The 24,644-nt window shown below is 42.7% G+C and overlaps 1 protein-coding gene across 1 annotated transcript; it reads right to left on the bottom strand.

The window, feature by feature from the left end:
- Positions 1–720: 720 nt before the first annotated feature.
- On the bottom strand, positions 721–18,581 carry LOC133925459 (uncharacterized). Its single transcript, XM_062371382.1, has 4 exons — positions 18,444–18,581; positions 18,332–18,394; positions 1,353–2,097; positions 721–1,270 (listed from the first exon to the last, which is right to left on the bottom strand). The coding sequence occupies exons 1-3, from the start codon at positions 18,579–18,581 to the stop codon at positions 1,405–1,407; spliced, it is 894 nt and encodes a 297-aa protein (XP_062227366.1). The 3' UTR covers positions 721–1,270; positions 1,353–1,404.
- Between the last annotated feature and the right edge of the window lie 6,063 nt (positions 18,582–24,644).

The following is a 24,644-nucleotide window of genomic DNA, read 5'->3' as shown; positions in this document are numbered from 1 at the left end:
ATTCCTACCGAAGTCAACATACACCCACCAAATGATATTAATTCGAGGGGGAGAAGCAAGAGAATTAAGAGGGCGAAAGAGATGAATCAAGATGTTCAAAGAAATAAGAAGAAAGAAGCTAACAAAAAAGTGGCACGCCAATGCAAGACATGCAAGCAAGTGGGGTTTCATGATAGCCGCACATGTCCAAACAAAGAAAAGCTTGAATGATAATGTGTGCAAAATATATAGTATCAGATTTAGTGTTAATATGTATAGGTGCATGTGTAGTCTTAAGTTATTTAGCCTTGTGTGAACAAGGGTAAGTCAGGGCATGCATGTATAAATGTTAGCTGTGCAGATCAGTGCAGCCCACTAGCAATATGAAATGCAAGCAAATGGTGGTGTTCCTTGTGCAGATCTGTTCCTTGTACAGATCAGTGCAGCCAAAAAGGATGGTAGCACATCCTCTTTTTGTAACAAGTGATGAAGCTTTTGAGATCAATATAGTATTGTTTTGAGTTCATTGTGTTCTCTCATATGCTTGTGTGATTCAAGGTAGACAGAGAGCAAAGAGAGGAATCAAGTGAATCGGTTCCAATAAAGTGAGAAATTGAGTGATTCAATCCCAACATCTTGCAGCTTTCTTGCATTAATATGTTCATCTTCACCAAAATAGAGAAGTTTATTTAAAACAGCGCAATGTATCAGGCTAAATGAGTATTTCTGAAAATTCCCATCTCTTCTATTCACAAATATGAATAGTATCTGTACATTACATATAGAATCTGTACATTACATTACAGAATTACATTGCATTATAGAATCTTTTATTCACAAACATGAAACTTTTCTCCACTCATTGCATTACAAAATTACATTGCATTACAGAATCTGTATTGGTTCACTCAAGCTTTCACACCACTTTGACGCTCCACTGGTAGCAATCCCAACAGGCAATGGCAATGGCAAGGCTTGAAGAGGAATTTGTTTATCTTCTTACCCATTACAAACAACTAGGCAATGGCAATGGCAAGGCCTAATTTGATTCAACTTGTTCCATTGCCAACAATTCGAGTAACATGCTGGACATGTCCCTTACTGCAACCATTTGCTTCACCAGAGATCTGCGCGCACAATCACTGAGACCATCCATGGGATCCTTGCCAGTAGAAACTTCGAGCCAAAGAACATCAGGCACTTTGCTCTCCATGTCAGAGACTTCAATTCCCCGTTATGGCTGGACAATGGACCCTAATAATTTAGCCCTTTTGTGCTTAACTAACAAATCCTATCAGACAAGACATTAGCACCATCAGAAATTCAGAATACAACACATAGATTTAATCTATGGATGATGAGATTGTAATTACCTGGAGATGGCTTTTCACCTCATCATTTGTCAATCCATTGACCTTCATCAGGTCACGGATCTGCTTCAGGGTCGCCACTTTTGCAAAGAACAAACAAGTTTTTATTTGTCTTTAGCTCACAATAATGCATGCATCTGGTATTTTTTTCTAGGTAATTAAGGCTTGATTTCCATGTGTGTGAGTAGTAGATGCATGCGTACCTTGGGCACCGCTGAGGATTTGGAGGGCATTGCAGCTCCCGCGACCAGCACCGCTGAGCCTTCCGGTTGGTCTGCGGCGGGAACGGCGCAGCCTGCCCTTCCGACGCGGTCGAGGCTGGCTTCACCCCGTTCTGGACGCCTCTCTGCGAGCCTAGCACACCGTTGTTGCTTCCGGCGTCAAGGTACGGCTTCCAGTCAACCTCAATGGCGGAGGTGACCGCGTCTTTCTCCGCTGGCGCGAGGGCGAGCTCCGGCAGCGCCGCGGCGACGGCGCCCTCCGCCACGGCCTTGTCCTTGGCGAACGGGAGGAAGGCGCTGGTGACGGGGACGGTTGTGGGCGCTGCTCCGTTTGACGCTGACGGCGTCACGACTCGGGCGTGCGCTCGAGCTGGAGAAACAACGGAGAGATCGTTTAACGCTGCTCCATCGTTGGATTTCCATCGAAGCGACCACGACGAGCGGATGCAGGGATGCAGCGGGGTCGTTGGTTTCACAGGATACGTTGCCGTGATATTTATAGTGGGGAGGGGAACGGACCTGGCAGCCTGAGCGACACAGGGGCAGAGACCTACGTCGACGGGGCACGAGTGTATATATTTATGTCTGATTTATTTTTTTTTAAATTAACTATATATCATATGTAATAGTTAGATGTCAATAATTATTAAAATTTTAGAATTGTATATTGTATTTTTACTAAATAGACTATTCGTACTCTCTTATATAGTCTTTTCTCACTACGGTACTTCACTATTTTCATGGTTATTGGACTATGTATTTCTATTGTTAAATATTAGACCTGTCACTGGAATAATACGGGATCAAATCGATCTAAACTGTTGGATCAAATTAATTTGAGGGTGCTTGTTGTTCGGTGTACATAAAATGAGATGGACATAAAAAAAGTAAGTCGTGTTTTTTATATTATTTGTGGCTTGCATGCCTTAGCCCTGCAAGTAAAGTCTCTCCCTTAGCTTACTCTACTACAGCCCTATCAGCTCCCTAATCCAATTAACTAACTTCAACAAACATGCAAGACAATAGACAGATTTGACGTGGAACAAAGATGGCGACAAGGGCGATGTATCACAGTAGTGGTAAGTCTTTTGCAAGTTTCAAAAAACAGTATCACATTCCTCAGGCTTTGAGCCACGCCAGAACACTTAGCTAGCCTCGCCGACGTGTCAGAACCGGGCGGCCGTCTTGACCTTCGAGGCTTTAACCCCACTCCTTCGCAGCCCGTAGGAATGTATCAGAGGAACCCTTTCTACTATTCCTCCTCACGCCCTGACATGATTGCATGCAGGAACCACTCGCAGTGCTCACAATTATCCATGGTTCTCTGCATCTACATGCATCACAGCCAGCCAAGCAGAGCTGTATGTTATGTACTAAGGATATGCTAGATGATTGCCCGCTGAAACCTGAAAGTCACTGGAATCCAAAGTAGATGGTTGGGTGCAGATGAGAGCTGATACCCAATGGAAGCTGTTCTGACGAACCTAGCTAATCACGCTATACATGTTGGAAGACCTTTTAATTGAAGAAGGAAAGGATTCTATACATTTCATACACAAGTATTAGCAAACGATTGCTCACAGAACCCATATCGTACTATAGGGCCTTTATTTATTTAGGATGAAATTGAACTATGAGCAATGAGTATGTTATTTTCCTTCAAGATGAATGTACATTTTTCAATTCCAAGGTTCATTCTGCCGCTTTAACACACAATTAGTATGGAAGGTTCAAATTTAAACAAATGCAAGTTCTTTATATGGCTGCGATGCATAATAAGCTCAACACTTTGGACAATCTTACAAAGAAAAATTGGCCTCACAATAGTGTATGTGTTCTTTGCAATCAATAACCAGAGACAACACTTCATTTATTTTGTGAATGTGTGTATGCAAAGGGGTTTAGGTGTAGGTAGCAGGTTAGGCACAAATGCGCGAATTTAGAGATATGCACAAATACACGAATTCTTCGCGCATTGCTTATTGGTGGGTAGCCACGATAGCAGCAGTTCTAAAGCCATCAAGATAGACAATCAATGTTATTTTCATGTATGTGGGTTGAACTATTTAGAAGGAGAGAAATAGGAGTATTTTCTAAAATTCTAATCTCCAATCAAGTTGAGTTCCAATCTTAGTAAAGGAAGACATCATCGCAAAAATAGGAGTATTTTGGGTGTCTTTTTAGCTCTCCTTTTATGTGTATATTAAAGGTGTTTGTACTGTTATATGCTAACTCTTTATTATTTGATTTTATATAGTTCCTTATCCCTTAAGTTTGAGCAAGAGTATTGTTTAGTTGTAAAAATTCTGTACTTCTCTAATAAATAGTAGAGCTCTTGCCCTATTTTAAAAAATATACAGTTTACCCTTTTCTGCAAAAGCTGTCATTTCTAAGCAAGGCATGCTGTCCCACATCCCAGTCCATTGCACCTAGCTAGCAAAAGAATCATTGCTCACGATTCATACATCGACGGTCCCGTACGGTGAGTGGCAGGCAAACTTCTTTGCCTTGTCAAATGTATGCCGCCTTCTATCAGTTGTTTGGCCTAGATGCAATGCTCCGGATCGAACATTTACCAAAGAAAGGGTAGAGACACGCAACTCCAACTTCAGACCACGGTCTCGGTCAGTCTCCTCAATCATCAGCAGAATTGATTGTGACTATCTGCTGCATGACCTTGGGGAGAGCGATCTATATGTTTTTTACATCTATGAGACCAAAGGACAGATCATCGTGACAGCGATATAGGATAGAGGAATTAATTTGTTTGATCTTCATGCCGAAAAACCTTTGCACTCCTACACTTTCAAAGGTTCCATCGCTATAACAGAACAGATTATCTGTGTCTGATTATTAGAGTCGGTTAGATTAGAATCGATACTGATGAAATATCAATATCAGCTTGTAACATCTCACGCTCGATCAATGATTAAGTTAGGTTAAATTGGCACCGATACTTAAGTATTAGTGTCAGTTTTCGGCACAAACTGATACTGATACTTCAGTGCTGACAAGTAACTATGAGCCGATAATGATACTCAGTATCAGTGTCGATTCATGTTACAGACCAACAATAATAAATGTACATTATATAAGATTTGTCTTCTTCTCCCCCAAGCTCAAACAGAATAGAGAGGAGCTATGCTATACTCGGCTCCCGTCATTTATGCCTAATCTTGTACTTAGAGACTTCAAAATTTGTAGGAATCTATGTGCCCAAGGTGCTCAAGGTTAGTAAGATGATATATATTTTATTTTTACTTAGATTTACTTGCTAGATGGCTCTAGGTTTGAAAGTATATGATTACTCTATGGTGATAATTTTAGAGGAGCTAGAGCTCCAATTGAGTAAAAATTACAATTTTCTTATTATAGGGTACATAGAGATGATCTACTTTTTATTTGTGGTTAGATTTATTTACTCGACTATTTTAGATTTGAAAGTATATGATTATGCCATGGTGACCTAGATCTCTAATTTTCTAGTAGTGATTTAAGAAAAAAGGGTTAAAATCATGTCTAAATAGATTAAAACATAGCTCTAGTTTTCTAGTAGTCAATTAGGAAAAAAGATTAAAATCACTTCTAAATAGACTAACATATTAAATACGAATATTGTATCATAGGGATGGTACATCCACTCACTAATCGCAAGTGGACGTAACAATATTTAGAAGGTGGGTCCTCCAATATGGGCCAAGTGCCGGAAGGTGATGGACCATATAACATGGAGCAATTAAGATGCGAGGTGATTCAATAACTTAGATGCATATTTTGAAATATTACATGGTTATCAGTTCAATGGTTTGTTAATGAGTTCTTAAATATAATGATAATCATAAATTTGCAGATGGATCGAACATGGATGTACAAGGCTGACCATCATGGCCCAGAGTTATTTCATGGCGCGGAGGCTTTTTTTTTTTGGCCTTCCGCGGTGTACAGGCCACGAAATAAGCGTGATGATCACTATACATGATGTCCATACGTTGATTGCAAGAATGAGAAGCAGTTCTCAGGCATAGAGCAGATCCGTGCACACTTGTTTCGCAGGGGTTTCAAGCCTGGCCATATCTGCTAGACTGAGCACGGTGAACATGAGGAAGTTGTGCATGAAGAGCAGCCCACAATCGAAGAAGATGGAGACAATAATATGATGGCTGATGAAGACATCGATGTGTCGATGTTTGAAGATACTTTTATCGACAACAATGATGATGACCTAGACGAAATATTGTGCAATGCGGAGGGAGACTTCACCAGTGATAGACAACCTGAAAAGTTCCTGCGTATGATAGAAGACTATAAAACACCGGTGTTCCCGGGCTATAAGAAAGAGCACAACAAGCTACATGTTGTGCTGATATTGCTGCAAATAAAGTTTAGTAATGGTTGGTCTGGTAAGGGCTTTAACGAGTTGTTACGTTTCTTGATGGACTTGCTTTCAGAGGGCAACGAGTTGCCTAAAAACATGTACCACGCTAAGCAGATTATCTGTTCGTTGGGGTTGGAAGTAGAGAAAATACATACATGTCAAAACGACTGCATACTGTATCGCAACGGGGATGCAAACTTGGAAGCGTGTCGCGTTTGCGGTGCATCATGGTACAAGTGCAATGTTGACGATATCGATAGCAATGATGTAGGGGAGAAGAGTAAGAATAAAAGACCCTGCTAAAATGGTTTGGTATTTCCCTATAATTTTCTATTTGAAGTGATTATTTGACAATAAAGAAAAGAGAATGCTGAGTTGATACGATGGCACATCGAAGGGCACAAGAAAGATAGAATGCTTAGACACCCTGCTGATGAAATGCAATGGAGAAACTTTGATACAAAATACGAGAAACTCAAAGGTGAAGTTAGCAATATAATGTTTGGGTTGAGTATAGATGGGATGAATCCTTTCATCAACATAAGCAATAGTTATAGCACTTGGCCTTTTATTCATTGTATCTACAACCTTCCATCTTGGCTGTGTATGAAGCAAAAGTTCCTTATGTTGCCTTTACTGATCAGTGGGCCGAATCAACCTAACAATGATACCAATGTATACCTCAAAATATTGCTTGAAGATCTCATTGTACTATTTAAAGATGGCGTATGGGTGTGGGATGAATACAAATGTGAGCATTTCAACCTATGCACAATGTTGTTAATAACGATCCAAGACTGGCCTACTCCTGCTAACCTATCGGGACAGAATTTAAAAGGCTACAATGGATGTGTATGGTGCTTGGATGAAACAGGGAGGTTGTGCTGAAGAACTATAAGAAAATGATCTACATGGGTTACCGTAGGTTTCTACGCCCGGATCACCCACACCGTAGGAATAGAAGAGCTTTTGATGGGACAGTGGAGACTCATCGAGCTCCAAAAGTTCACACTGGGGAATAGGTATATAAGACGGTAAAGAAGCTTAGAGTTGTCCTTAGAAAGGGGAAAGATAATACAAAATGCCCAGCTAGAAAATTTGCTTCTATGTTTAAAAAGAGATCAATTTTTTGGAACCTATCTTATTAGAAGCACTTGATGGTCCGACACGCAATCGACGTCATGAATGTGAAGAACAACATGTTTGACAACCTGATTGGTACCTTACTAAACATACCTGGTAAAACAAAAGATACACTCAATGCACGGTTGGACTTGGAAGATATGAAGTTAAGAAAAATTCTACATCCTAAAATCCTAGGCAACGGGGCAAAGAAACTTTGCACGGCTTGCTATACCCTGAGCAAAGAATAGAAGATCAGCCTGTGCAGTTGCTTGTATGGAATCAAAGTTCCGACCGGTTACTCCTCCAACGTAAAGAGATTAGTGAACATGAAAACTTTGAAGTTAGTTGGAATGAAGTCTCATGATTCTCATATGATGATGATACAATTGCTTGCTATTGCAACTAGAGGTATTTTGCTGGATAAGGTCCGAGACCCAATCATAAAGTTGTGTTCATTTTTCAATGCAATTTCACATAAGGTCATCGATCCAAGCAAACTAATAAAGTTGTAGGAAGATGTGATCCATACTATATGCCAGCTTGAGAGTATTTACTCTCCATCGTTTTTTGACATAATGCCCCATCTCATTGTTCACATCGTGCATGAGATAAAGTACATTGGCTCCGTGTTCCTGCATCAGATGTATCCTTTCAAAAAGTTCATGTTAGTTCTGAAGAAATATGTTCGTAACTGAGGTCGGTCGGAAGGTTGCATGGGCAAGGCTGGGGAACGGAGGAGGTAGTTGAGTTCACTATCGACTACATGGATCTGAAAGCAATTGGTAAGCTTGTATCTCGTCATGAGAGAATGCTAAAGGGGAAAGGGACGCTAGGTTATAATACAGTACGTACCAATGATTATGTTTTATTCACCTAAGCATATTTCACAGTTATGCAACAATCAATTGTAGTTGGCCCGTATATCAATATGAACATGCAAATGCTACGATCCACAAATCCAACAAAGTCAGAGGATTGGATCGCAAGAGAGCATAGAGATAATTTTAATAATTAGTTACGTAGACACATGATGGATAAAGATACAGATGATGCACTGTTGGAAATGCTGGATAATGGGTCGTCAACTATGATTCATACATATAAAGCATAAAACACCAACAACTACACATTTTATATGATAGAACTAACTAAAATAGCGGTGTCTGTATTGATGCTTACGACCGCGATGGCAATAGGGAGACCTACTATGGCTTCAATATGAACAGTTGAAGATCCCCTTGTTCTAGTGCCAATGGGTCAAACTCTCAGGTGGAGTGAATACCGACAAGTACGGTATGACTATCATCAATCTCAAACTCATTGGATACAGAGAAGAACCATTCGTACTTGCCAAAGATGTTACACAAGTCTTCTATGTAAAGGACACAGACCCAGCTAACAAGGAGGAGCACCATGTCGTTCTTCAAGGAAAAAGAAAGATTGTCAGTGTTGAGGATGTCGTCAACGAGGAAGAATACAATCAATTCGACGACTTGCCTCCTTTCGAAGAGAATGTCGACCTGACTCTCATTGATGACACTGAGGAACCTACCTACATACGATGCGATCACAACGAAACTATAATTGTTAAATGAAAGTAGCTTTGATGTAATAATTAATTTAGAATTCATTGTAATTTGTATGAATGACATGTATTAAGTAAGAATATGCTTTAATTTGTATTAAGTAAAAAGTTTACAACTATCATTTATGCTTTAACTAGTACAAAGAATATGCCTTAATTTCTATTAAGTAAAAAGCTTTAATTTTTATTAAACATATACATTGCCTTATGTAACGAAGATGTACAACAGAAAATATAAACATAATATATAATAAATTGCCTAATATACAATAAATTACAAACCTACATATATAATAAATTAATTCTTGCAGAAAAAAATGATTAAGTACTACCCATATTATAGATCTAATATAAACCCTAATATATAACAAAATGTTTTGTAAAAAAAGGAAAAACCATATAAGTGCTAGCTCAAGGAACAAGTGGCACTGATAGTCCAAGCATCAGTACCAGCTGGGTTCTACAGTCGGCAGTGATGCTGGTATCAATGCCGGTTGTAGACCACAGCCGGCACTGATGCTCTATCCCTATATATTTTAGGACTTTGCAACAAGCCTCCTCCATACATCTCTCGCCGTTGCCGCCAGTTCCCCAATGCGCCCCTCGCCGACGGCCTCTTCCATGCGTTTCTGATGCGCTAGCCTCCTCTCCAACGACCGCGCCAGCCTTCGCCCTGCCGACCCACTACCACGATGCGGGCTCCTCCCCGGTGACCTCTTCCTCGGCGGCCTCCTCCCTGGCCACGTTGCCCCTAGCACCTCCTCCTCGGTGTGAGAAACCATCCAAATAGTATTCTAATTAATCATCAGGAGGATCATTATTCATAAACACAACTTCAAAGATTAACCAGAATACCATTCTGGTAGTTCCGGCACGTGTTTTGTGCCCAAGATCAGAACATATGCCTTTTCAACATGTACATCACAATATAGCTTAAGAAAGTATGAGTAATTAAAGTTATATTACAAGTTCTTAAGCATGCGACCATTTGCAACCGTTTACACAAAGAAAAACTACGCAGCGGAAGATAAAACCTTAACAATAACAAAAGGAGAGTGGAGTCATATTCCCTTAGACTCCACCCCAAAAGCTACGCCTCACCAGAGTAGGATGCACTACTCTTACCCACCACCTACATCGGCAGGCACAAAGTAGCCAAACACCGCCTCACCCTCACCAGCAAAACCTGAAAACGCAGGCATGAGTATGAAGATACTCGCAAGACTTAAACCATATAGAGCACATATACATAGCTCGTATCTAAGGATTATGCATTGAGCTGTTAGCAAGAGTAGGACATAAGGCCAAGTAAAACATATGCGGTTAGCAACCTAGACACATATGTGTGAGCACCTACACTTAACTAAAAAAAACCTTTCTACCCTGCAAACCACAACTTGAACATGTATGTATAGGAACCATAGTATCTCATCAACAAAATCGACCAACCATTTCCGTCATACCATTAACTTATCTCACATTCATAAACTCTACGACCGATATAAATGAAACAATAGCATGCTCATGACCGAGAGCGCAGCATTTCGAAATGTTTTTACACCCTGCAAGGGGTAGAACTTTACCCACACAACTAAAGGACCATTCGGCTTGTGCTACTCGCAAAAGTACACACAATGGGCTACTTGAGTCAACATTTCTCATACCCGAAACCACCCACTTGCAATGCCCCTATAGCACCGGGGTTACTGTGAGCGTGTCCTGGATACCTCCGGCTCCCCGCCACCTTGCTTCTCATTTTCTTTTTCTCTTACGCGTCATAGAGCCGCAAGGCAAGTGTCGGCACGGCATATGATAATCGGCTTACCTTAACATTAGATAATCATGTGGTGAGTACGGAAAGTGCTAGAGCCAACTGCACCGACGGACAGTCTTAAACGATGCAAGCGGTCTATGGCATCCGGGCACCTCTCCCGAACTACCCAGAGGACTCCTCCTAGGTAGAAGATACCCCTAACACTGCCCACGGCTCGCCTCAATATCACATCTCAACCATCCATCTCAACCTCATCTTTGTATCTGTGAACAGTGATTAAGCCCTAGGCTCGCGAACAACAGCAGTACCGTCGCTCGGGTTCTACCGAGGACCTAAGCATGCCTAAGCATTTCGAATAATCTTTGAAGCTAAACACCAACTATATCATCAAGGCTACAAGGATAAGGATTCATCAATAAGTTAAGGTAGCGATAATGCATCAACATAGGTTCTACCCATATCAACCTGACACTAGACTCAACGCATGCAAACATACATAAAGCATAATTTATCAATTTTAGACTCCATTTAATTTGAACAAATGGTGCAATATGCTTAGATGCTTGCCTTACTGCTCCAGGATTTGCCCGACACTTCCCACACAGAACTCACCGAAATGCGGAAGGTTGACGTTGTCTTCGATCGCACTCACGTCACGCTCCGGACCTTCGTTCACTAATGAAGAAAGCATGCAATGATGAGAATGAACGACATGCAATGATGGATGCACCACAGTGCATGGCAATAGTGGAGATGAAATGCATCATGCCATGAGTTTGAAGCCTCAAGATTTTCTTATTTTGGATTATTGACAAACATTTAAACATTTCTTGGATTAACTAACCTTAAAACAAGGCTTAACCCTAAATAGAAATTTAATCATATCTAACATGTAGGTGATTATTTTTTCTGCATAGGGCATACTAAAATAAGATTAACAAAATGGACCTCATCAATTTTGGGGATACCAACGATTAATTATGGATTAATAAAGCTTAAACATATTTCACTAACTAATGGAATTTAAATACATACTTCATATCTCACAGCAATTTTAAAATGTAGATTATGACCATACAAAACCAACAAAATTGGTTTCATAATTTTTGGAGCTATAATCAATTTTCTATGCATTTTACAAGTTTTCAACCGGTTTATCAATTGAATAAGAATCTATTTCACAATTTCCAAAATAACCAAAAAAATAAATGGCATAAAACCCTATTCCACCGAGAGGGCTCCTGCCTTGGCGGCTGATAGTGGGCCCGATGGATTTGACCTGGGTCAAAATCGACCCACGCCCAGGCCGGCCATGGTGGGCGGTGCAGTTTGCCAGCGGCAAGCATTGCAACGCAGGTGGCCGAGGAGGGCAGCAGCGGCTTCTGCAAAGGCATGCGAACTCGGTGGGGACACACGTGGTAGATGGTGATGGCCGGAAGGCGGCAAGCTGCAAGCGGCGTCGCGTAGCAAAAATAGCACAGCAGCGGCTTGGTTCGAGCACGTTGGCGGCGAACAGCGGTGCGAACGACCCGGACGAAAACCCCTACAACATCTACGCGGGCCGGGGAACACAGTGGCCTATCTCTCGGCCGAGGAGCTTGACGGAGGCCCAATAGCCTGCGCCGAGGCAGTGGCAGCGGGCAGTTCACGCGGAGAACCACGTTGGTGACGGGCCGGAGCAGAAGCGGCGCATGAAAAAGGTTTAAGCGGTCGTGTGGGAGCTTACCGAGCCATGGGATTTGATGGTGGAGTAGCAAAGAGGCAGCTCAATGGAGAGGCGTGGAAGGAGGCACCAGCGTTGGAGAAGATGGCACTAGGAGCTCAATTCCGGCAGGGAAGGGACGGATTTGTGCAAGGAACCGCACCAAGGAGGTCCTGGCTTCCTTCTCCATGCTCCACAGGGCTTGGGCCTGGCTGTACTGGCCACGTGTGTGGCGGATTTAGGCGGCGGCCGCTGTGCCGTGTGTTGCGCTTTGCTCTTTTGGCCCGCGGAGAGAGGAGTGAGGGATAGAGAGAGAGAGAGAGAGAGAGAGAGAGAGAGAGAGAGAGAGAGAGAGAGAGAGAGAGAGAGAGAGAGAGAGAGAGAGAGCTACACGGGAGGGGATAAGGGCGGTAGATGCTTCCTCTCAAAGGCTCAGAGCCGTGGCTAGCTTCTCCGATGATGTGGCATCGGCGGTTGGCCTCCACGGTCAAAGAAAGCGGGGGCAGAGAGGGTATGGGCGATGAACAGTAGCTATCCGGTGAAAACTATCTCTCCACCTCTCTCAACCATTTCGAGATCTTCCCGGGGTCCAAAATTCATGGGACAACTTTTGTGTGAAACTAAAATTCATGTGCAATCCATTTTAACTTGTTTGACCCCAATAGCCTGAGCCAATTTCCAATTAAAATTCTGCAAAGATGCAAGCTTTTCTAACTTGTGGTAATTTTTATGCCTTCAAATTAATTCCCAAAAATTTGGGAAAATTCATTTATATTCTTCACATGGCATGGTATAATTTGTAAAACTATTTCCAACCCTATGTTGCATATTAATTTCATGAGTTCCTTCATAATGCATCACTTAATATTAACTTTAACAATTTCTACTTGATTTGAATTGCATGTCAACATTGCTCAAAACAAATAAACATGATTCTTATGATGCTTAATGAAATGATTGAGCCATTTGGGCTATCACAAAACTCCCCCTTAAAAGAATCTCGTCCCGAGATTCGGGTGAAGTGCAGGGAAGAGAGCGAGTAAAAGGAGTTTCCAGGACTGGAACGATAATGGCATCACTAGATGATACGACAGTACTACATGGCATATTTCCCAGACCTCGAGAAAAGTCCCAGGTTTCTGAGTGCCATATTCACCTAGACAAGTGAATCTTATAACAAGGATATCACAAGATAACAAGGTAGGTGTCAGGTGAGTGACAGTGGTGTCATCATCCTTTCTCATCTCAGTTCACTGACATGACAAAGTTACAACTCCTATTTATATTCATGAGAGAACAAAGGTGAGGGTGGTCTCCTTGGTGACTTGATGATGATTGTGTACATATATAAGAAAAACAGGAATACAAGATTCCTACTAACCCACGGGTGGTGTGGGCGGAACGATGTAACTTTCATCTACTCAAAAGTGAATGCATCTCAACATCATGCAGGGTGTTTCATGACGTCTACAATACTATAGCACCATTTACACGCTGTGAGGAATAGAAACTACTGCAACACTCATAATTTGGAGAAAAATTCGGGATAATCAGTACGAAACCGATCCTCACGTTCCCACGTCGCTTCACCTTCGGAGTGATTACTCCACTGAACCTTGAGAAACTTAATTGACTTGCGCTGTGTCTTTCATTCAGCTTCCTCAAGAATACGAATCGGACGTTCACAATAGGAGAGATCCGGATGCAATTCTTGGTTTGCAACTTCAATGACTTCGGTTGGGACTCTAAGGCATTTCTTCAATTGAGAGACATGGAAGACGTTGTGCACGGGGGAGAGGGACGGAGGCAAGTCCAACTGATAGGCCACCTCTCCACGCTGAGCAATAATTTGAAATGAACCAACATAGAGAGGTTCTAGCTTCCCTCTGACTTGAAAGCGTCAAACCCCTTTGAGAGGTGACACCTTAAGATAGACGAAATCCACAATCTCAAACACAAGATCTTGTATGCGGCGATCCGCATAACTCTTTTATCAAGACTGAGCCGTGAGGAGACTCTTGCGAATCGTCAGAACATGTTCTTCTACCTCCTTGACTAAATCTGGCCTGAGAAAAGCCCTTTCGCTGTATTTGGACCAATTCAACAGCGTTCGGCATCGTCAGCCATACAAAACTTCAAACGGCGACATCTCAATGCTCGCTTGGTAACTGTTGTTATAGGAGAACTCCACAAATGGCAAGCAAATTTCCCACTTCTTCCCATATGTGAGGACACAAGCCCTCAACATATCTTCTAAGATTTGATTCACCCTCTCAGTTTGACCGTCGGTCTGAGGATGATATACAGTACTATGGAAGAGCTCAGTTCCCATAGCTTCATGAAGGCTCTTCCAGAAATGGGAAGTGAATTGAGTGCCTCGATCAGAAATGATTTTCTTCGGGATCCCATAGAGGCAAACAATCCGAGTGAGGTACAGCTCCGCGTACTGCTTGACCAAAAAGGTGGTCTTGACGGCCAAGAAATGAGCGGACTTCATCAATCAGTCCACAATGACCCAAATTGAGTCATACCCATGAGAGGTCTTCAGCAACCCTTTAATGAAATCCATGTCGATCTCCTCCCACTTCCAGGAGGGAATGGGCAAAGGCTGAAGCATACCGGTCGGCTTAAGATAGTCAGTCTTCACTCTTCGACAGACGTCACACTCAGCTACATATCGAGCGATCTCTCGCTTCATGCGAGTCCACCAAAATCTGGGCTTGAGATCCTGGTACATCTTGGTACTCCCTGGGTGAATGGATAGCAAGGAATTATGAGCTTCATCCAGGATCTTTTTTCTCAACTCCAGAACTTTAGACCACAAGACACCCCCGTTGTCCAGGGTAAAGCACTTGGCTTGCCCCTCCTTGATCTTATCACGAATCCTTTCCATGCCCTTGTCCTTCTTTTGAGCTTCCTTAATTTAGTCGATGAGAACCGATTTCACCTCCAAGTGGAAAGGTAACCCTCCGAAACTATCTCAAGACCACGTCTTCAAAAATCATCACAGAGGGTGGAATCCTTGGGCGAGACCATAAGACAATGACAATGATGCTTTCAGCTTAAGGCATTGGCGACCACATTCGCTTTGCTGGAATGATAATGTACTTCTAGCTCATAATCCTTGATCAGCTCGAGCCATATTCTCTACCTCATATTCAGATCGGCCTGAGTAAAAATGTAAAAATGTACTTGAAACTTAAAAATGTCACCACACTTGTCTTCTTTTTTTCTTGCTCAACTTTGTGAATTACTGAATGTCGAGCAAGTCACTGTGGATCTAACTAGCACTTATGATTGGATTTCACATTTTTGTTGAGAAAGTTTTATGAATGTTTTGTAGTATTAAAATTTGTAAACATAGTTATTCAATGGATTATTTCAATGAAGGTTGGTCTCTTCTACAGTTCCTATTTTGGCTGATTTTAGAATTCAGACTTCATCTTGATAACACTGTGATTGAATGATTGCTACTCTCTCTTAGTCTAGTCATGACTTGATGACTCGTGAACAATATGTAACATAGCACATTCACTTTATGTTGACCTCATGTTCTAAAAAAGAACTCATGAACCGCATGACCTAAAATTTTACAAATTTGACCCGATGGTGTAGTTAACAGTTTGCATATTCATCCACAACATTTTCTCTAACACAAAATATGGACATTTAAATTCCATCTAGTGCATGTTTGTGTCTGAATCTGAATATGTGCAGCTATGAACTGTAATGTTAGCTAAGTGTAGCTTGCTGATGAGTTTTGATGTTTAAGTCTTTTTTTAGATGGGATATTCAAACTTCAAAGTCTCAGTGGACTTGTACAAATCATGATGGTTTATTAGATAGTTAATGTATTCTGGTCAAGCAAGAGGCAAGTAATTGATGCATGTTTCCAAATGTGCCTTTTGGGTGTCATAGAACAAAAATAGTTGACTTCTAAGTCTATTTACTTTTTGGAGGCATAGTTAACTTGCTCGTTGTTATTATAATAACACACACACACACACACACACACACACACACACACACACACACACACACACACACACACACACACACACACACACACACACACACACACACACACACACACACACACACACACACACACACACACACACACACACACACACACACACACACACACACACATATATATATATATATCTAAGGCCACTCTCAATGCGCAACGAGACAAAGTAGTTCAAATATATATATTTGCAATATGAAAAGTTTAAAACACTTCCCTTGATTCATTTTCTTTCCTCTACAATAATATTACCCATTGCAATTGATCTTTATTGCATCTTTCTTCGCAATGGCATATTGGAACGAGAAATTTCATTGATAATCCATTGCATACTTGTCAGTTAAGTACCATGGGGCAGAAAAGGATAGTAACCCCTACAAAACCGGCACAAGATGGGGCGGATGCAAGCAGGAGGTCGGATAGGAGCCCAACCCCCTCTAAGAAACTAGAAGCACAGAGGATGCTCGTAATAGAGGGCTCCCTCGCACAGAGGATGCTCGCAATAGAGGGCTCCCCGGCACAGAGTTGCTTGCAATAGAAGACACCCTGACATAGAGGATGCTCGCAATAGAGGGTGCCCCGGCACAAGATGGGGTTGATAGGAGCCCAAGCCCAGACTCGTCATCCTCTTCCGACAATAGGGAAAGCTCGGGCTCATATCACAGCCCGAGCCATGTTCCATGCGAGTGGGAGAGTTGACGTCGGGAAAGTAGCCTTGACTATGATCCCGTCGAAGAGATATTGAGATGAGTCAATGCATTTTATACTTCTTAAATGGAGGAATATTTTTGTTTATGTTAACTCTCCTTGTTTTCTCTCTAGAGGGTGAGGGTGCAAAGATCTTCGCATCAATCATCTGCACCATGACCTTCTGCACCGCAACCTTCCGCTCCCTCTGTGCCCAAAACTTTAGGTCCCTGAGTACGCTAAAACGAAGATGGGGTGAGCAAAGTAGAAACAAGTTGCCATCTGGCACTTATACAATTATGCAAGTTGGTGTTAAAGGGGAGCATGTTGCACCTCATGAGGCCTATGCCAAATTCCTCAATAGTTATGGATTTCTAGTCAAGGAGTGCACCCCAATCACAATAACTGATTGGCGGTTGATACCGGTTGAAATGAAGGAGTTCCTGTGGGAAACATTGCAGAAAATCATCTGATTCCCCTCGGGAACAGAGGATGCCACCAAATAGAATGCATTGAAAACTATGGGAAAGAGCTTCCGAGGCTGGAAGAGTGAGTTGAATAAGGACTTTGTGAAGAAGAACTTGATACCCTTTAATAAATATAGATAGATTATGCCAGACCAATGGGTGAAGTTTGTTAGACAGAAGACCACACCTGAGGCCATCAAACTGGGTGAATCGTTTAAGCACCTTGCGAAGAAGAACAAGTACCACCATCACCTAGGCATACGCCCCCAAAATTTCTGAATGGAGGAGGTAAGAAGAAGAGACTGCCCAGGCTGGGAAACCCAACCCTTTGGAAAATTATGATGAGCGAAGCAGGAACTGGGTCTATGCTCGGTCAGAACGAACCAAGTTTGGGGACTTAGCCTTCAAAAGCCCCAAGACCATGGAAGTGACACAGACCATTCAATAGATTGCTAACAAAAGGTCTCTAGAGCCCGACGGGGACAATGACATGTTTACCAAGGCCCTAGGGAACTAGGAACACCAGGGTCGCACTCGAGGCATCAGATAGTTAACACACTACTAAAGCTGAGTAGCCAGCATGCGCACATCATGATTTGCCATCAAAAGTGGGTTGGAAGCATGGGTTCTCAGACATCGTGGTCCAGTATAAGACCCGTAATAGATATAATAAGACCCTAGCGGAAGAGATACAAGAACACGTTAAGGTCCAGTTCATGAAAATTTTGAATGAAAAGGAGAAGGGAAGGGTGGCATTAATGATGATAGAGCAACCAACCAGACCAAGCTTTCGGAGAAGCGTTGGATCCACGCAAGCCAATAACTAGAGATATCCTATGGACGATATCATAGAGGTTACCCTTTGAATGCTACATGTTCTGGTCAGCAACGAAGACTTCACTGTCGAGGCTGGCACGGGCCAGGTTATTCCAGGCCGTGTGTTTCATAATCAAGACATTTCAGCCGGTTACGTCAAGGTACAAGTGGACTCAGTGCAACCACTTTTCATGATGTACAATATAGACATCAACACACTTGAGGGTATCAAGATTCTCGATGAGGCTGTTGGCAACTTGATTCTGCGACCCAGATAGGATATCATCTTCAGCCGTCAGCAATCAGAATCACCTGCGTCATGGCCGTCCCTACATACAACATCTCTGCCTCAAGCACCTTTGCCCCAGCGCCAAGCCTCTCCGTCTCAGGCACATTCGCCCCCATGCCTAGTCTCTCCACCTCAGGCATCTTCGCATCTTGCTTCACCATCTACGACTTCGGTACCTCCGCCTCCAACGTCTACGACTCTGGTATCTCTGTCTCCAGCGTTTGTGCCTCTGACACCTTCACCTAAGCATCGGAGAGTCCCTATCATAATTACCCCATACGAAAGACTCTAACATCTCCGGTGAAGATGTGGCTTTTCTCCTCCAAAGCAAATGCATCATCCCTTCAGGAATCTCTAACGAAGGGCGATCTCGCGAAAGGGACCGGCAAAACACGAAGTACCCCTCAGGTGGATTTCTTGCCTACACTGGATGTTCCTAAGAAATATGAGAATGGTAAGCCATTTCTACTATTATTTCTACTCCAAGAAGGTCCATGGGAGATGAGGAGATTCCACGAATGGTACATGAGGGCATGTCGCGTGGGGTTCTCCATAATCATTACTTGTGTCCCCGCTAACATTTTTCTAAGCGGAGACTCCTATCTCATGGTGGATTTTAAGGACATCAATCTCATCCTTTGTTCCATCGTGATAAAGTGTGTGGTGTCTGTAAGTGCCTACAGTCTACCCCTATATTCATATATCTACCAATATATGCTATAGAAGCTAATGACTAGTGACTTGTTCTGTATAATGTAATTTAAAGATGCGGAAAAGTTGAAGTTACCGGTCGGATTCATTGATCTGCAACGAATTTCCCAGCCCAACTTGGTCGTGAAGTTGAGGACTGATGCCCTCGAGATTAAGGGGAAGAGTAAAAAGGATAAAGAAAGGGTCATAAGAGAAATGACCAAATCACACAGGCTTGATATGTCAACCTACATAGGAAGGGCTATGCTAGAAATGTAAGATAAGAACTACATCATTCCTCCCTACAACTTTACGTAAGTTTTATACGTCTAGAACCTAGCATAAGTATTCAACTTAATTGGATGATCAAGTACTTAACATAAGTATTCATGTAGCGACCATTTTATTTGTATAATGCTGATGTCGAAGCAGAGCAGACTCGTAATCCTTGACTTAGCCGATCTCCTCCCGTCATCCTACCAAGATCTCATTGATGTTATACAAAGGTAAAGAAAATCCTCATACATAAATTCTTATAAATCATTCATGAATTGATAATTACTTATTTGTATTTGAATAGGGCCTACAAGTGGTAATGAAAGGTGGGATACACAATACGGGCAAGCCGGATGCGATGACGGTTCGTACACACTTTTCGGTAATAACACACCTCCAATGCTTATATCTCACTATTTATCATGAAGAGTCTTATTGAACTAACAAATATGTTGCATTTTTATTTGAAGTGCCACAAGCAAGGTTTCAATACCGTTCTTTGTAGATACTATGTTTGCCAGTTTCTTAGGATAAGCGGGAGGTACATAACGAACCTGAGGATGTAAGTTATCATTGTGCTTGAACATTCTTATTTGGTTCTATTTCCATTGTCAGTAGTGTTTTAACTCTTTTAGTTGTGTGATTATTTCAGTCACAGATGATAGAACATACCCACTCCTCGCACAAAGACGAAGATCTCCAAAACGTCCAACATGACATATGCCGGTTTATCATGCATGAAGTCATTGACAAGAGTGACAGATTCTTTGACCTCGGAGGTGAATTGGCTAGCCATCCGAGGTTTTGTAAGTGGGTTGAAAACAATACCTGTGTTGAACATTTGGCTTGTGATATAAAAATATTGTATTCGTGAATATTATTATAATTAAGTTAAATATTAAACTTGTGTTGACTTAAATGATGTTGAAATTTGTGATGTTAAAATGTCTTGAAAATGTGTTGAAATATAAAGGGAATAAAATATTTGCTCATTATTAATTTTTGAATGAAATACATACCACAGGCGAGTCCTTATGGCACCCGCCTATGAAAATCTATTTATTCATAGGCAGATGCTAAAGGGCATCGTCTGTGAAAATCTATTTCTATAGATGATTCTCTTAAGAAACCTCCTTGTGGAAATAGATTTCCACAGGTTGTTGCTTAAGTGAATCGCATGTGAAAATAGATTTCCACAGGTGGTCTATTTTGCGCATGTGGAAATCGTCCATTTTCATGGGCATTTGATCACAGGTGGATGCGCTAAACATCTGTGAAAATGAGTTATAAACCACCTCTGAAAATAGTTTATGTAGTAGTGTTATACAGTTGTTGCAGTACATTAGATGCATGATGGATGCCAGTGCATTTTCGAAAATGTCCTTGACTGTTTATGCCCAAGTCAGGATATTTCTTATTTTAAATAACCAATACTTTTCTCTCTCAAGGGACTCTCCCTCTTGAATCTCCTCATACCCTCCCAATATTCTTGCTCTCCTTCCTTCCAGACAATCATGTAGTGGCTGATGTTTCTAGTATGGCTTAGCTGCATGTTATTAGGTGTATTATCACCTGTAAAAGGAACTAAATTAGAAAAAGATAGGGAAGTTTGGGGTTTTCGTTCATAGATACATTATAAATGAAGACAGACAAACCAAGAACAGAATGTAAACTTGAAATTTTACAGGCAAAATGAGGTTTTTGTGACTGAGATGATAATCATAGTTGCCATGCACCTGATTTGTTGCATGGGTCAGTGACCTTGTTGTCTTGCAATTGAGTCATATTGGTGGTGCGGTTGTTGTGGAGCATTAATCTAGTGACAAGAAAGCGTTCAAGCAAAATTCATGGTCGGATGTCATTTGAACTTGCATGAGTATTTTGCCCGCTGCTAGTATTTGTTTTGAGTGTGCTTTGTGTTTGTAGTGGAATTTCGAGTTTATTGTCCATTTCTTGTTAAGGTGTTATGAGCCGCACCGCTAGTTAGTGGCTAGAGCCGGCAGTGATAGTCAAAGTTTCACTGCCGGCTCTAGCTACGAGCCGGTAATGATACTATCACTACCGGCTCGTGGCTAGAGCTGACAGTGATAGTGGATGACAGCTTATTTTAAAAAAATCCTTAACTTTTTCATATGTAGTCGGATGTGGACAAACTTTATATCAAAACTATAGCCCTCGACGAGATCTATAATTTTGTAGTTGAAAACTTTTTTATTTGATGTCATTTAGATATCAAAAAATTGTTTGAAGATTTAGACTGAAGATGTCAAAAGAATTTCATATGCTAATAGTATCACTAGTGCATATGTGGTGCGGTGGTAAGGCGTATCGCGCAAGCTGAGAGGTTCCAAGTTCGAGTGCCACGAACTGCACACGTGCGTATTTCACGCGAAAAATCTTGTGACTTGTGACTTGCGACAGCGCGGGCGTGGGGGTTCCTCGAGTGCAATTTTTTTTCAATTTCTCCAGCCAAAAAAAGATCGATTCGGCACCCGACTATCACTGCCGGTTCAAGACAATAATAGTCGGGAACTATCACTGCCCGTTGCCTACTACCAGATCCAAAACCGGCAGTGAATCCCCTTTATGAGCCAGCAGTGAAGTGCTTTTTTTTAAGTAGTGGTTTGCTACTCCCATTCTGTCGGTGATCTGGGAACCAGGGGTTCCCGAATCCCGAGGTCAGGACAGCACAATGCCACGTGGTGCCATCCCTCGGGGACCATCTCCCTGAGGGACGAGAAGAGCCAATTCCAGGAGGGGTGCTCGGGGCCATGAACAGCTGGCCCCCGAGTACCCGGAGTTCCCTGAGGACCGAAAAAGAGCCAAGTCCGGGAGGGGGTGCTCGGGGCCATGAGCAGTTGGTCCCCGAGCGCCCAGAGTTCCCCGAGGATCCGAGAAGAACCGGACCCGGGAGGGGTGCTCGGGGCTAAGAACAGTTGATCCCCGAGTACCCCGAGTTCCCCGAGGACCTAAGAAGCCCCTTGCCAGTGGACCCCACAAGGGCTTCACGGTGAGGTGTCAATCGGTGGGAAGCCCGATGCTGCATTTAAGGGGGAGCGTGGCCGGTCACATCCATCCACTCCCTCCCAACGCCTGGTAGGAAGGCGTGGGGATATTTAATGCGACGGGTCCCATCGCACGTCATCCTGTTGGGCCAATAAAGGAAACGGCTTGGAGATATCGTTGCTGGGCTCGAGGCGTATCGCCTACCACCCTGCTGCGTCAGGCCGTGTCAGGTCTGCTCTGACCGGACAGGCATGCGGGGATATTTAGCGGATGGCTGGTGGGCCCCTCCCCCTGCACCTGCTAAAGTTGGGGCGTAATGGGTGATGGGACCGGCTGAAGGGCGCATTTTCAACCCCTGTAACATCAAACTGTAGGCCCATAATGGTTGCTTTCTATTTATGTCTTACGAGAACTCGTGCCCCCATTCTGGGCACTCTGAGCCTCCCCCGGTAGGATAAAAGTGGGGGAGCACTTCGAAGAAAAGAGGACTAATCAGAGCTCACCTTCGCACAAGTTCAGAGAGACCGGCACTCAAATACTGGAGCTCAAGACTTGATAGATAGAGCAAAAAACCTTGTAACACAAAGATCCAGAGAAAGGCATTTCAAGAGCATTAATAGCACATCATACACACAGGAGTAGGGTATTATGCTCCGTGCGGCCCGAACCTATCTAAAATCCCTTGAAAATTTACTCCTATTAGCCGACGATCATCCGTCCCGCCTAGATCTCATACATTCGCATTAAATCCACGTACGAGGTAGATCCAGAATCAGCCCCCCGGCCGAATCTCAAAGGGGGTCCCTCATGATCCACGCTTGCGGTGTTCATCCACCGACACATTCCCAACCATGAAATTATCAATTATTTGTTTATGAAATTGTTGAATGAAACTAAAATATTCAGGCCTTGGCTCCAAATAGCATGTGTAACATCATCCTAATGCAAACCTGTAGGTGCAAAAGATTCAGGCCTACAAAGTGGCACCACTGTCACCGCTCCCGCTCGGACCCTTGCTCCCCATGATCTAGACCTCGTCTGGGTCCTCATCTCGTGCGCCTGCATTCTCAGCTTCCAGTTGTAGGAAATTGCCAAGCGCCTATGATCCTCGACTTCAGAGGGCTCGGGTGGCGCTTGAAAAAATCCCTAGTGATGTCGTAGGTTGTCAACCCCTTCTCCTTTAGATACCGGATACCACTTATTAGATTCTAGTGGAGGCAAGTCTCGACAGTCAGGGAAGACCCTGGTAAGGTTTCCCTGGGGGGCCGTGTTGGCAGTTGAACCACTTCTTGTGCCATCCTGACCAGGAGCTTTTAGCGATGAAATCGATGTACACCCCCGTATTTCCTTCCCAGAGCTGAAATTTGGCGCTGCCGATGACCTTACGCTGGAACCCCTTCAAAGGTAAAAATACCTGAAAATGTCAAGGGATGGGCGCAGGCCCAGGAAGCCCTTGCGAAAATGTGCGTAGACACTCAACATGACAATGGAGTTAGGGTTAAGGCAAATGAGTTCTAGGCCATAGAAACTAAACACCTCAAAAAGAAACTAGAAGGGAGAAGCAAAAACTGCAACGAAAGAAATCAAGAAAAATCACCATCTAGGCGGTGTCCGAGCTTGGGATTGTCTACCCCATCACTGGTGCGCATGTGATTAGGGCCTGAGAAGGGATCACCTCGTTGTGTTTCACCTTGTCCAGGGTCTCTGTTGTGATGTCGGACTTCTGTCAAGCCAGGATCACGTTTGCCATCTCATCGACGGTTGAGCTCTCCTTCCTGATCTTCTTTCAGTTAGGGGAGGAGGGTTTCTTTGGGGGGTGTAGCATCTAGTCCCCTAGGTAAGTGGTAAGTGTTTCAGTAATTAATGATAATTGTATCATTATGACTCACAATTTGTTTTGAAGGGAATAAAAAAATTAAGTTCACAGTTATAATTGGGTATTTTTGGTCCCTAAGGCGATTATGTGGACGATCAAAGGACTTGTGCATTAAGATTAAGGACCTTCTAATTCTAAGTGTCATAAAGGAGATAAAGGACACTTAGAGCAGTATAAGTTATTTTTCTTTAGTCTTTTGACCATACTATAAAGAGGGGCTATGAGTAGTAGCTTGACTCAGTGAGTCTAGATTTGGTTTGATGCACACTTGTGAAATTTTAGTACTAGGTAGCTCATATAAGCCCATGGTTGACATGTTGAGAAGCTAGAGCTCAAGAAAGTTTGAATTGGATGAGCTCAGAGAAAATTTATCTCA

This window comes from Phragmites australis, chromosome 7 (genome assembly GCF_958298935.1).
Source record: "Phragmites australis chromosome 7, lpPhrAust1.1, whole genome shotgun sequence".
Classification (NCBI taxonomy): domain Eukaryota; kingdom Viridiplantae; phylum Streptophyta; class Magnoliopsida; order Poales; family Poaceae; genus Phragmites; species Phragmites australis.
This window is presented reverse-complemented; position numbering and strand designations above follow the sequence as displayed.

Excerpts from the sequence above, each read along its gene's own strand:
- LOC133925459 (XM_062371382.1), bottom strand. The coding sequence starts at position 18,581 with ATGGTGAAGCAAGATGCGAAGATGCCTGAGGTGGAGAGACTAGGCATG. Across the intron at positions 18,395-18,443 it reads TAGGGACGGCCATGACGCAG|AATCAAGTTGCCAACAGCCT; the intron begins GTGATTCTGATT and ends TCTGGGTCGCAG. Across the intron at positions 2,098-18,331 it reads AGTGTGTTGATGTCTATATT|GCTGCCAGGTCCGTTCCCCT; the intron begins GTACATCATGAA and ends TGTGTCGCTCAG.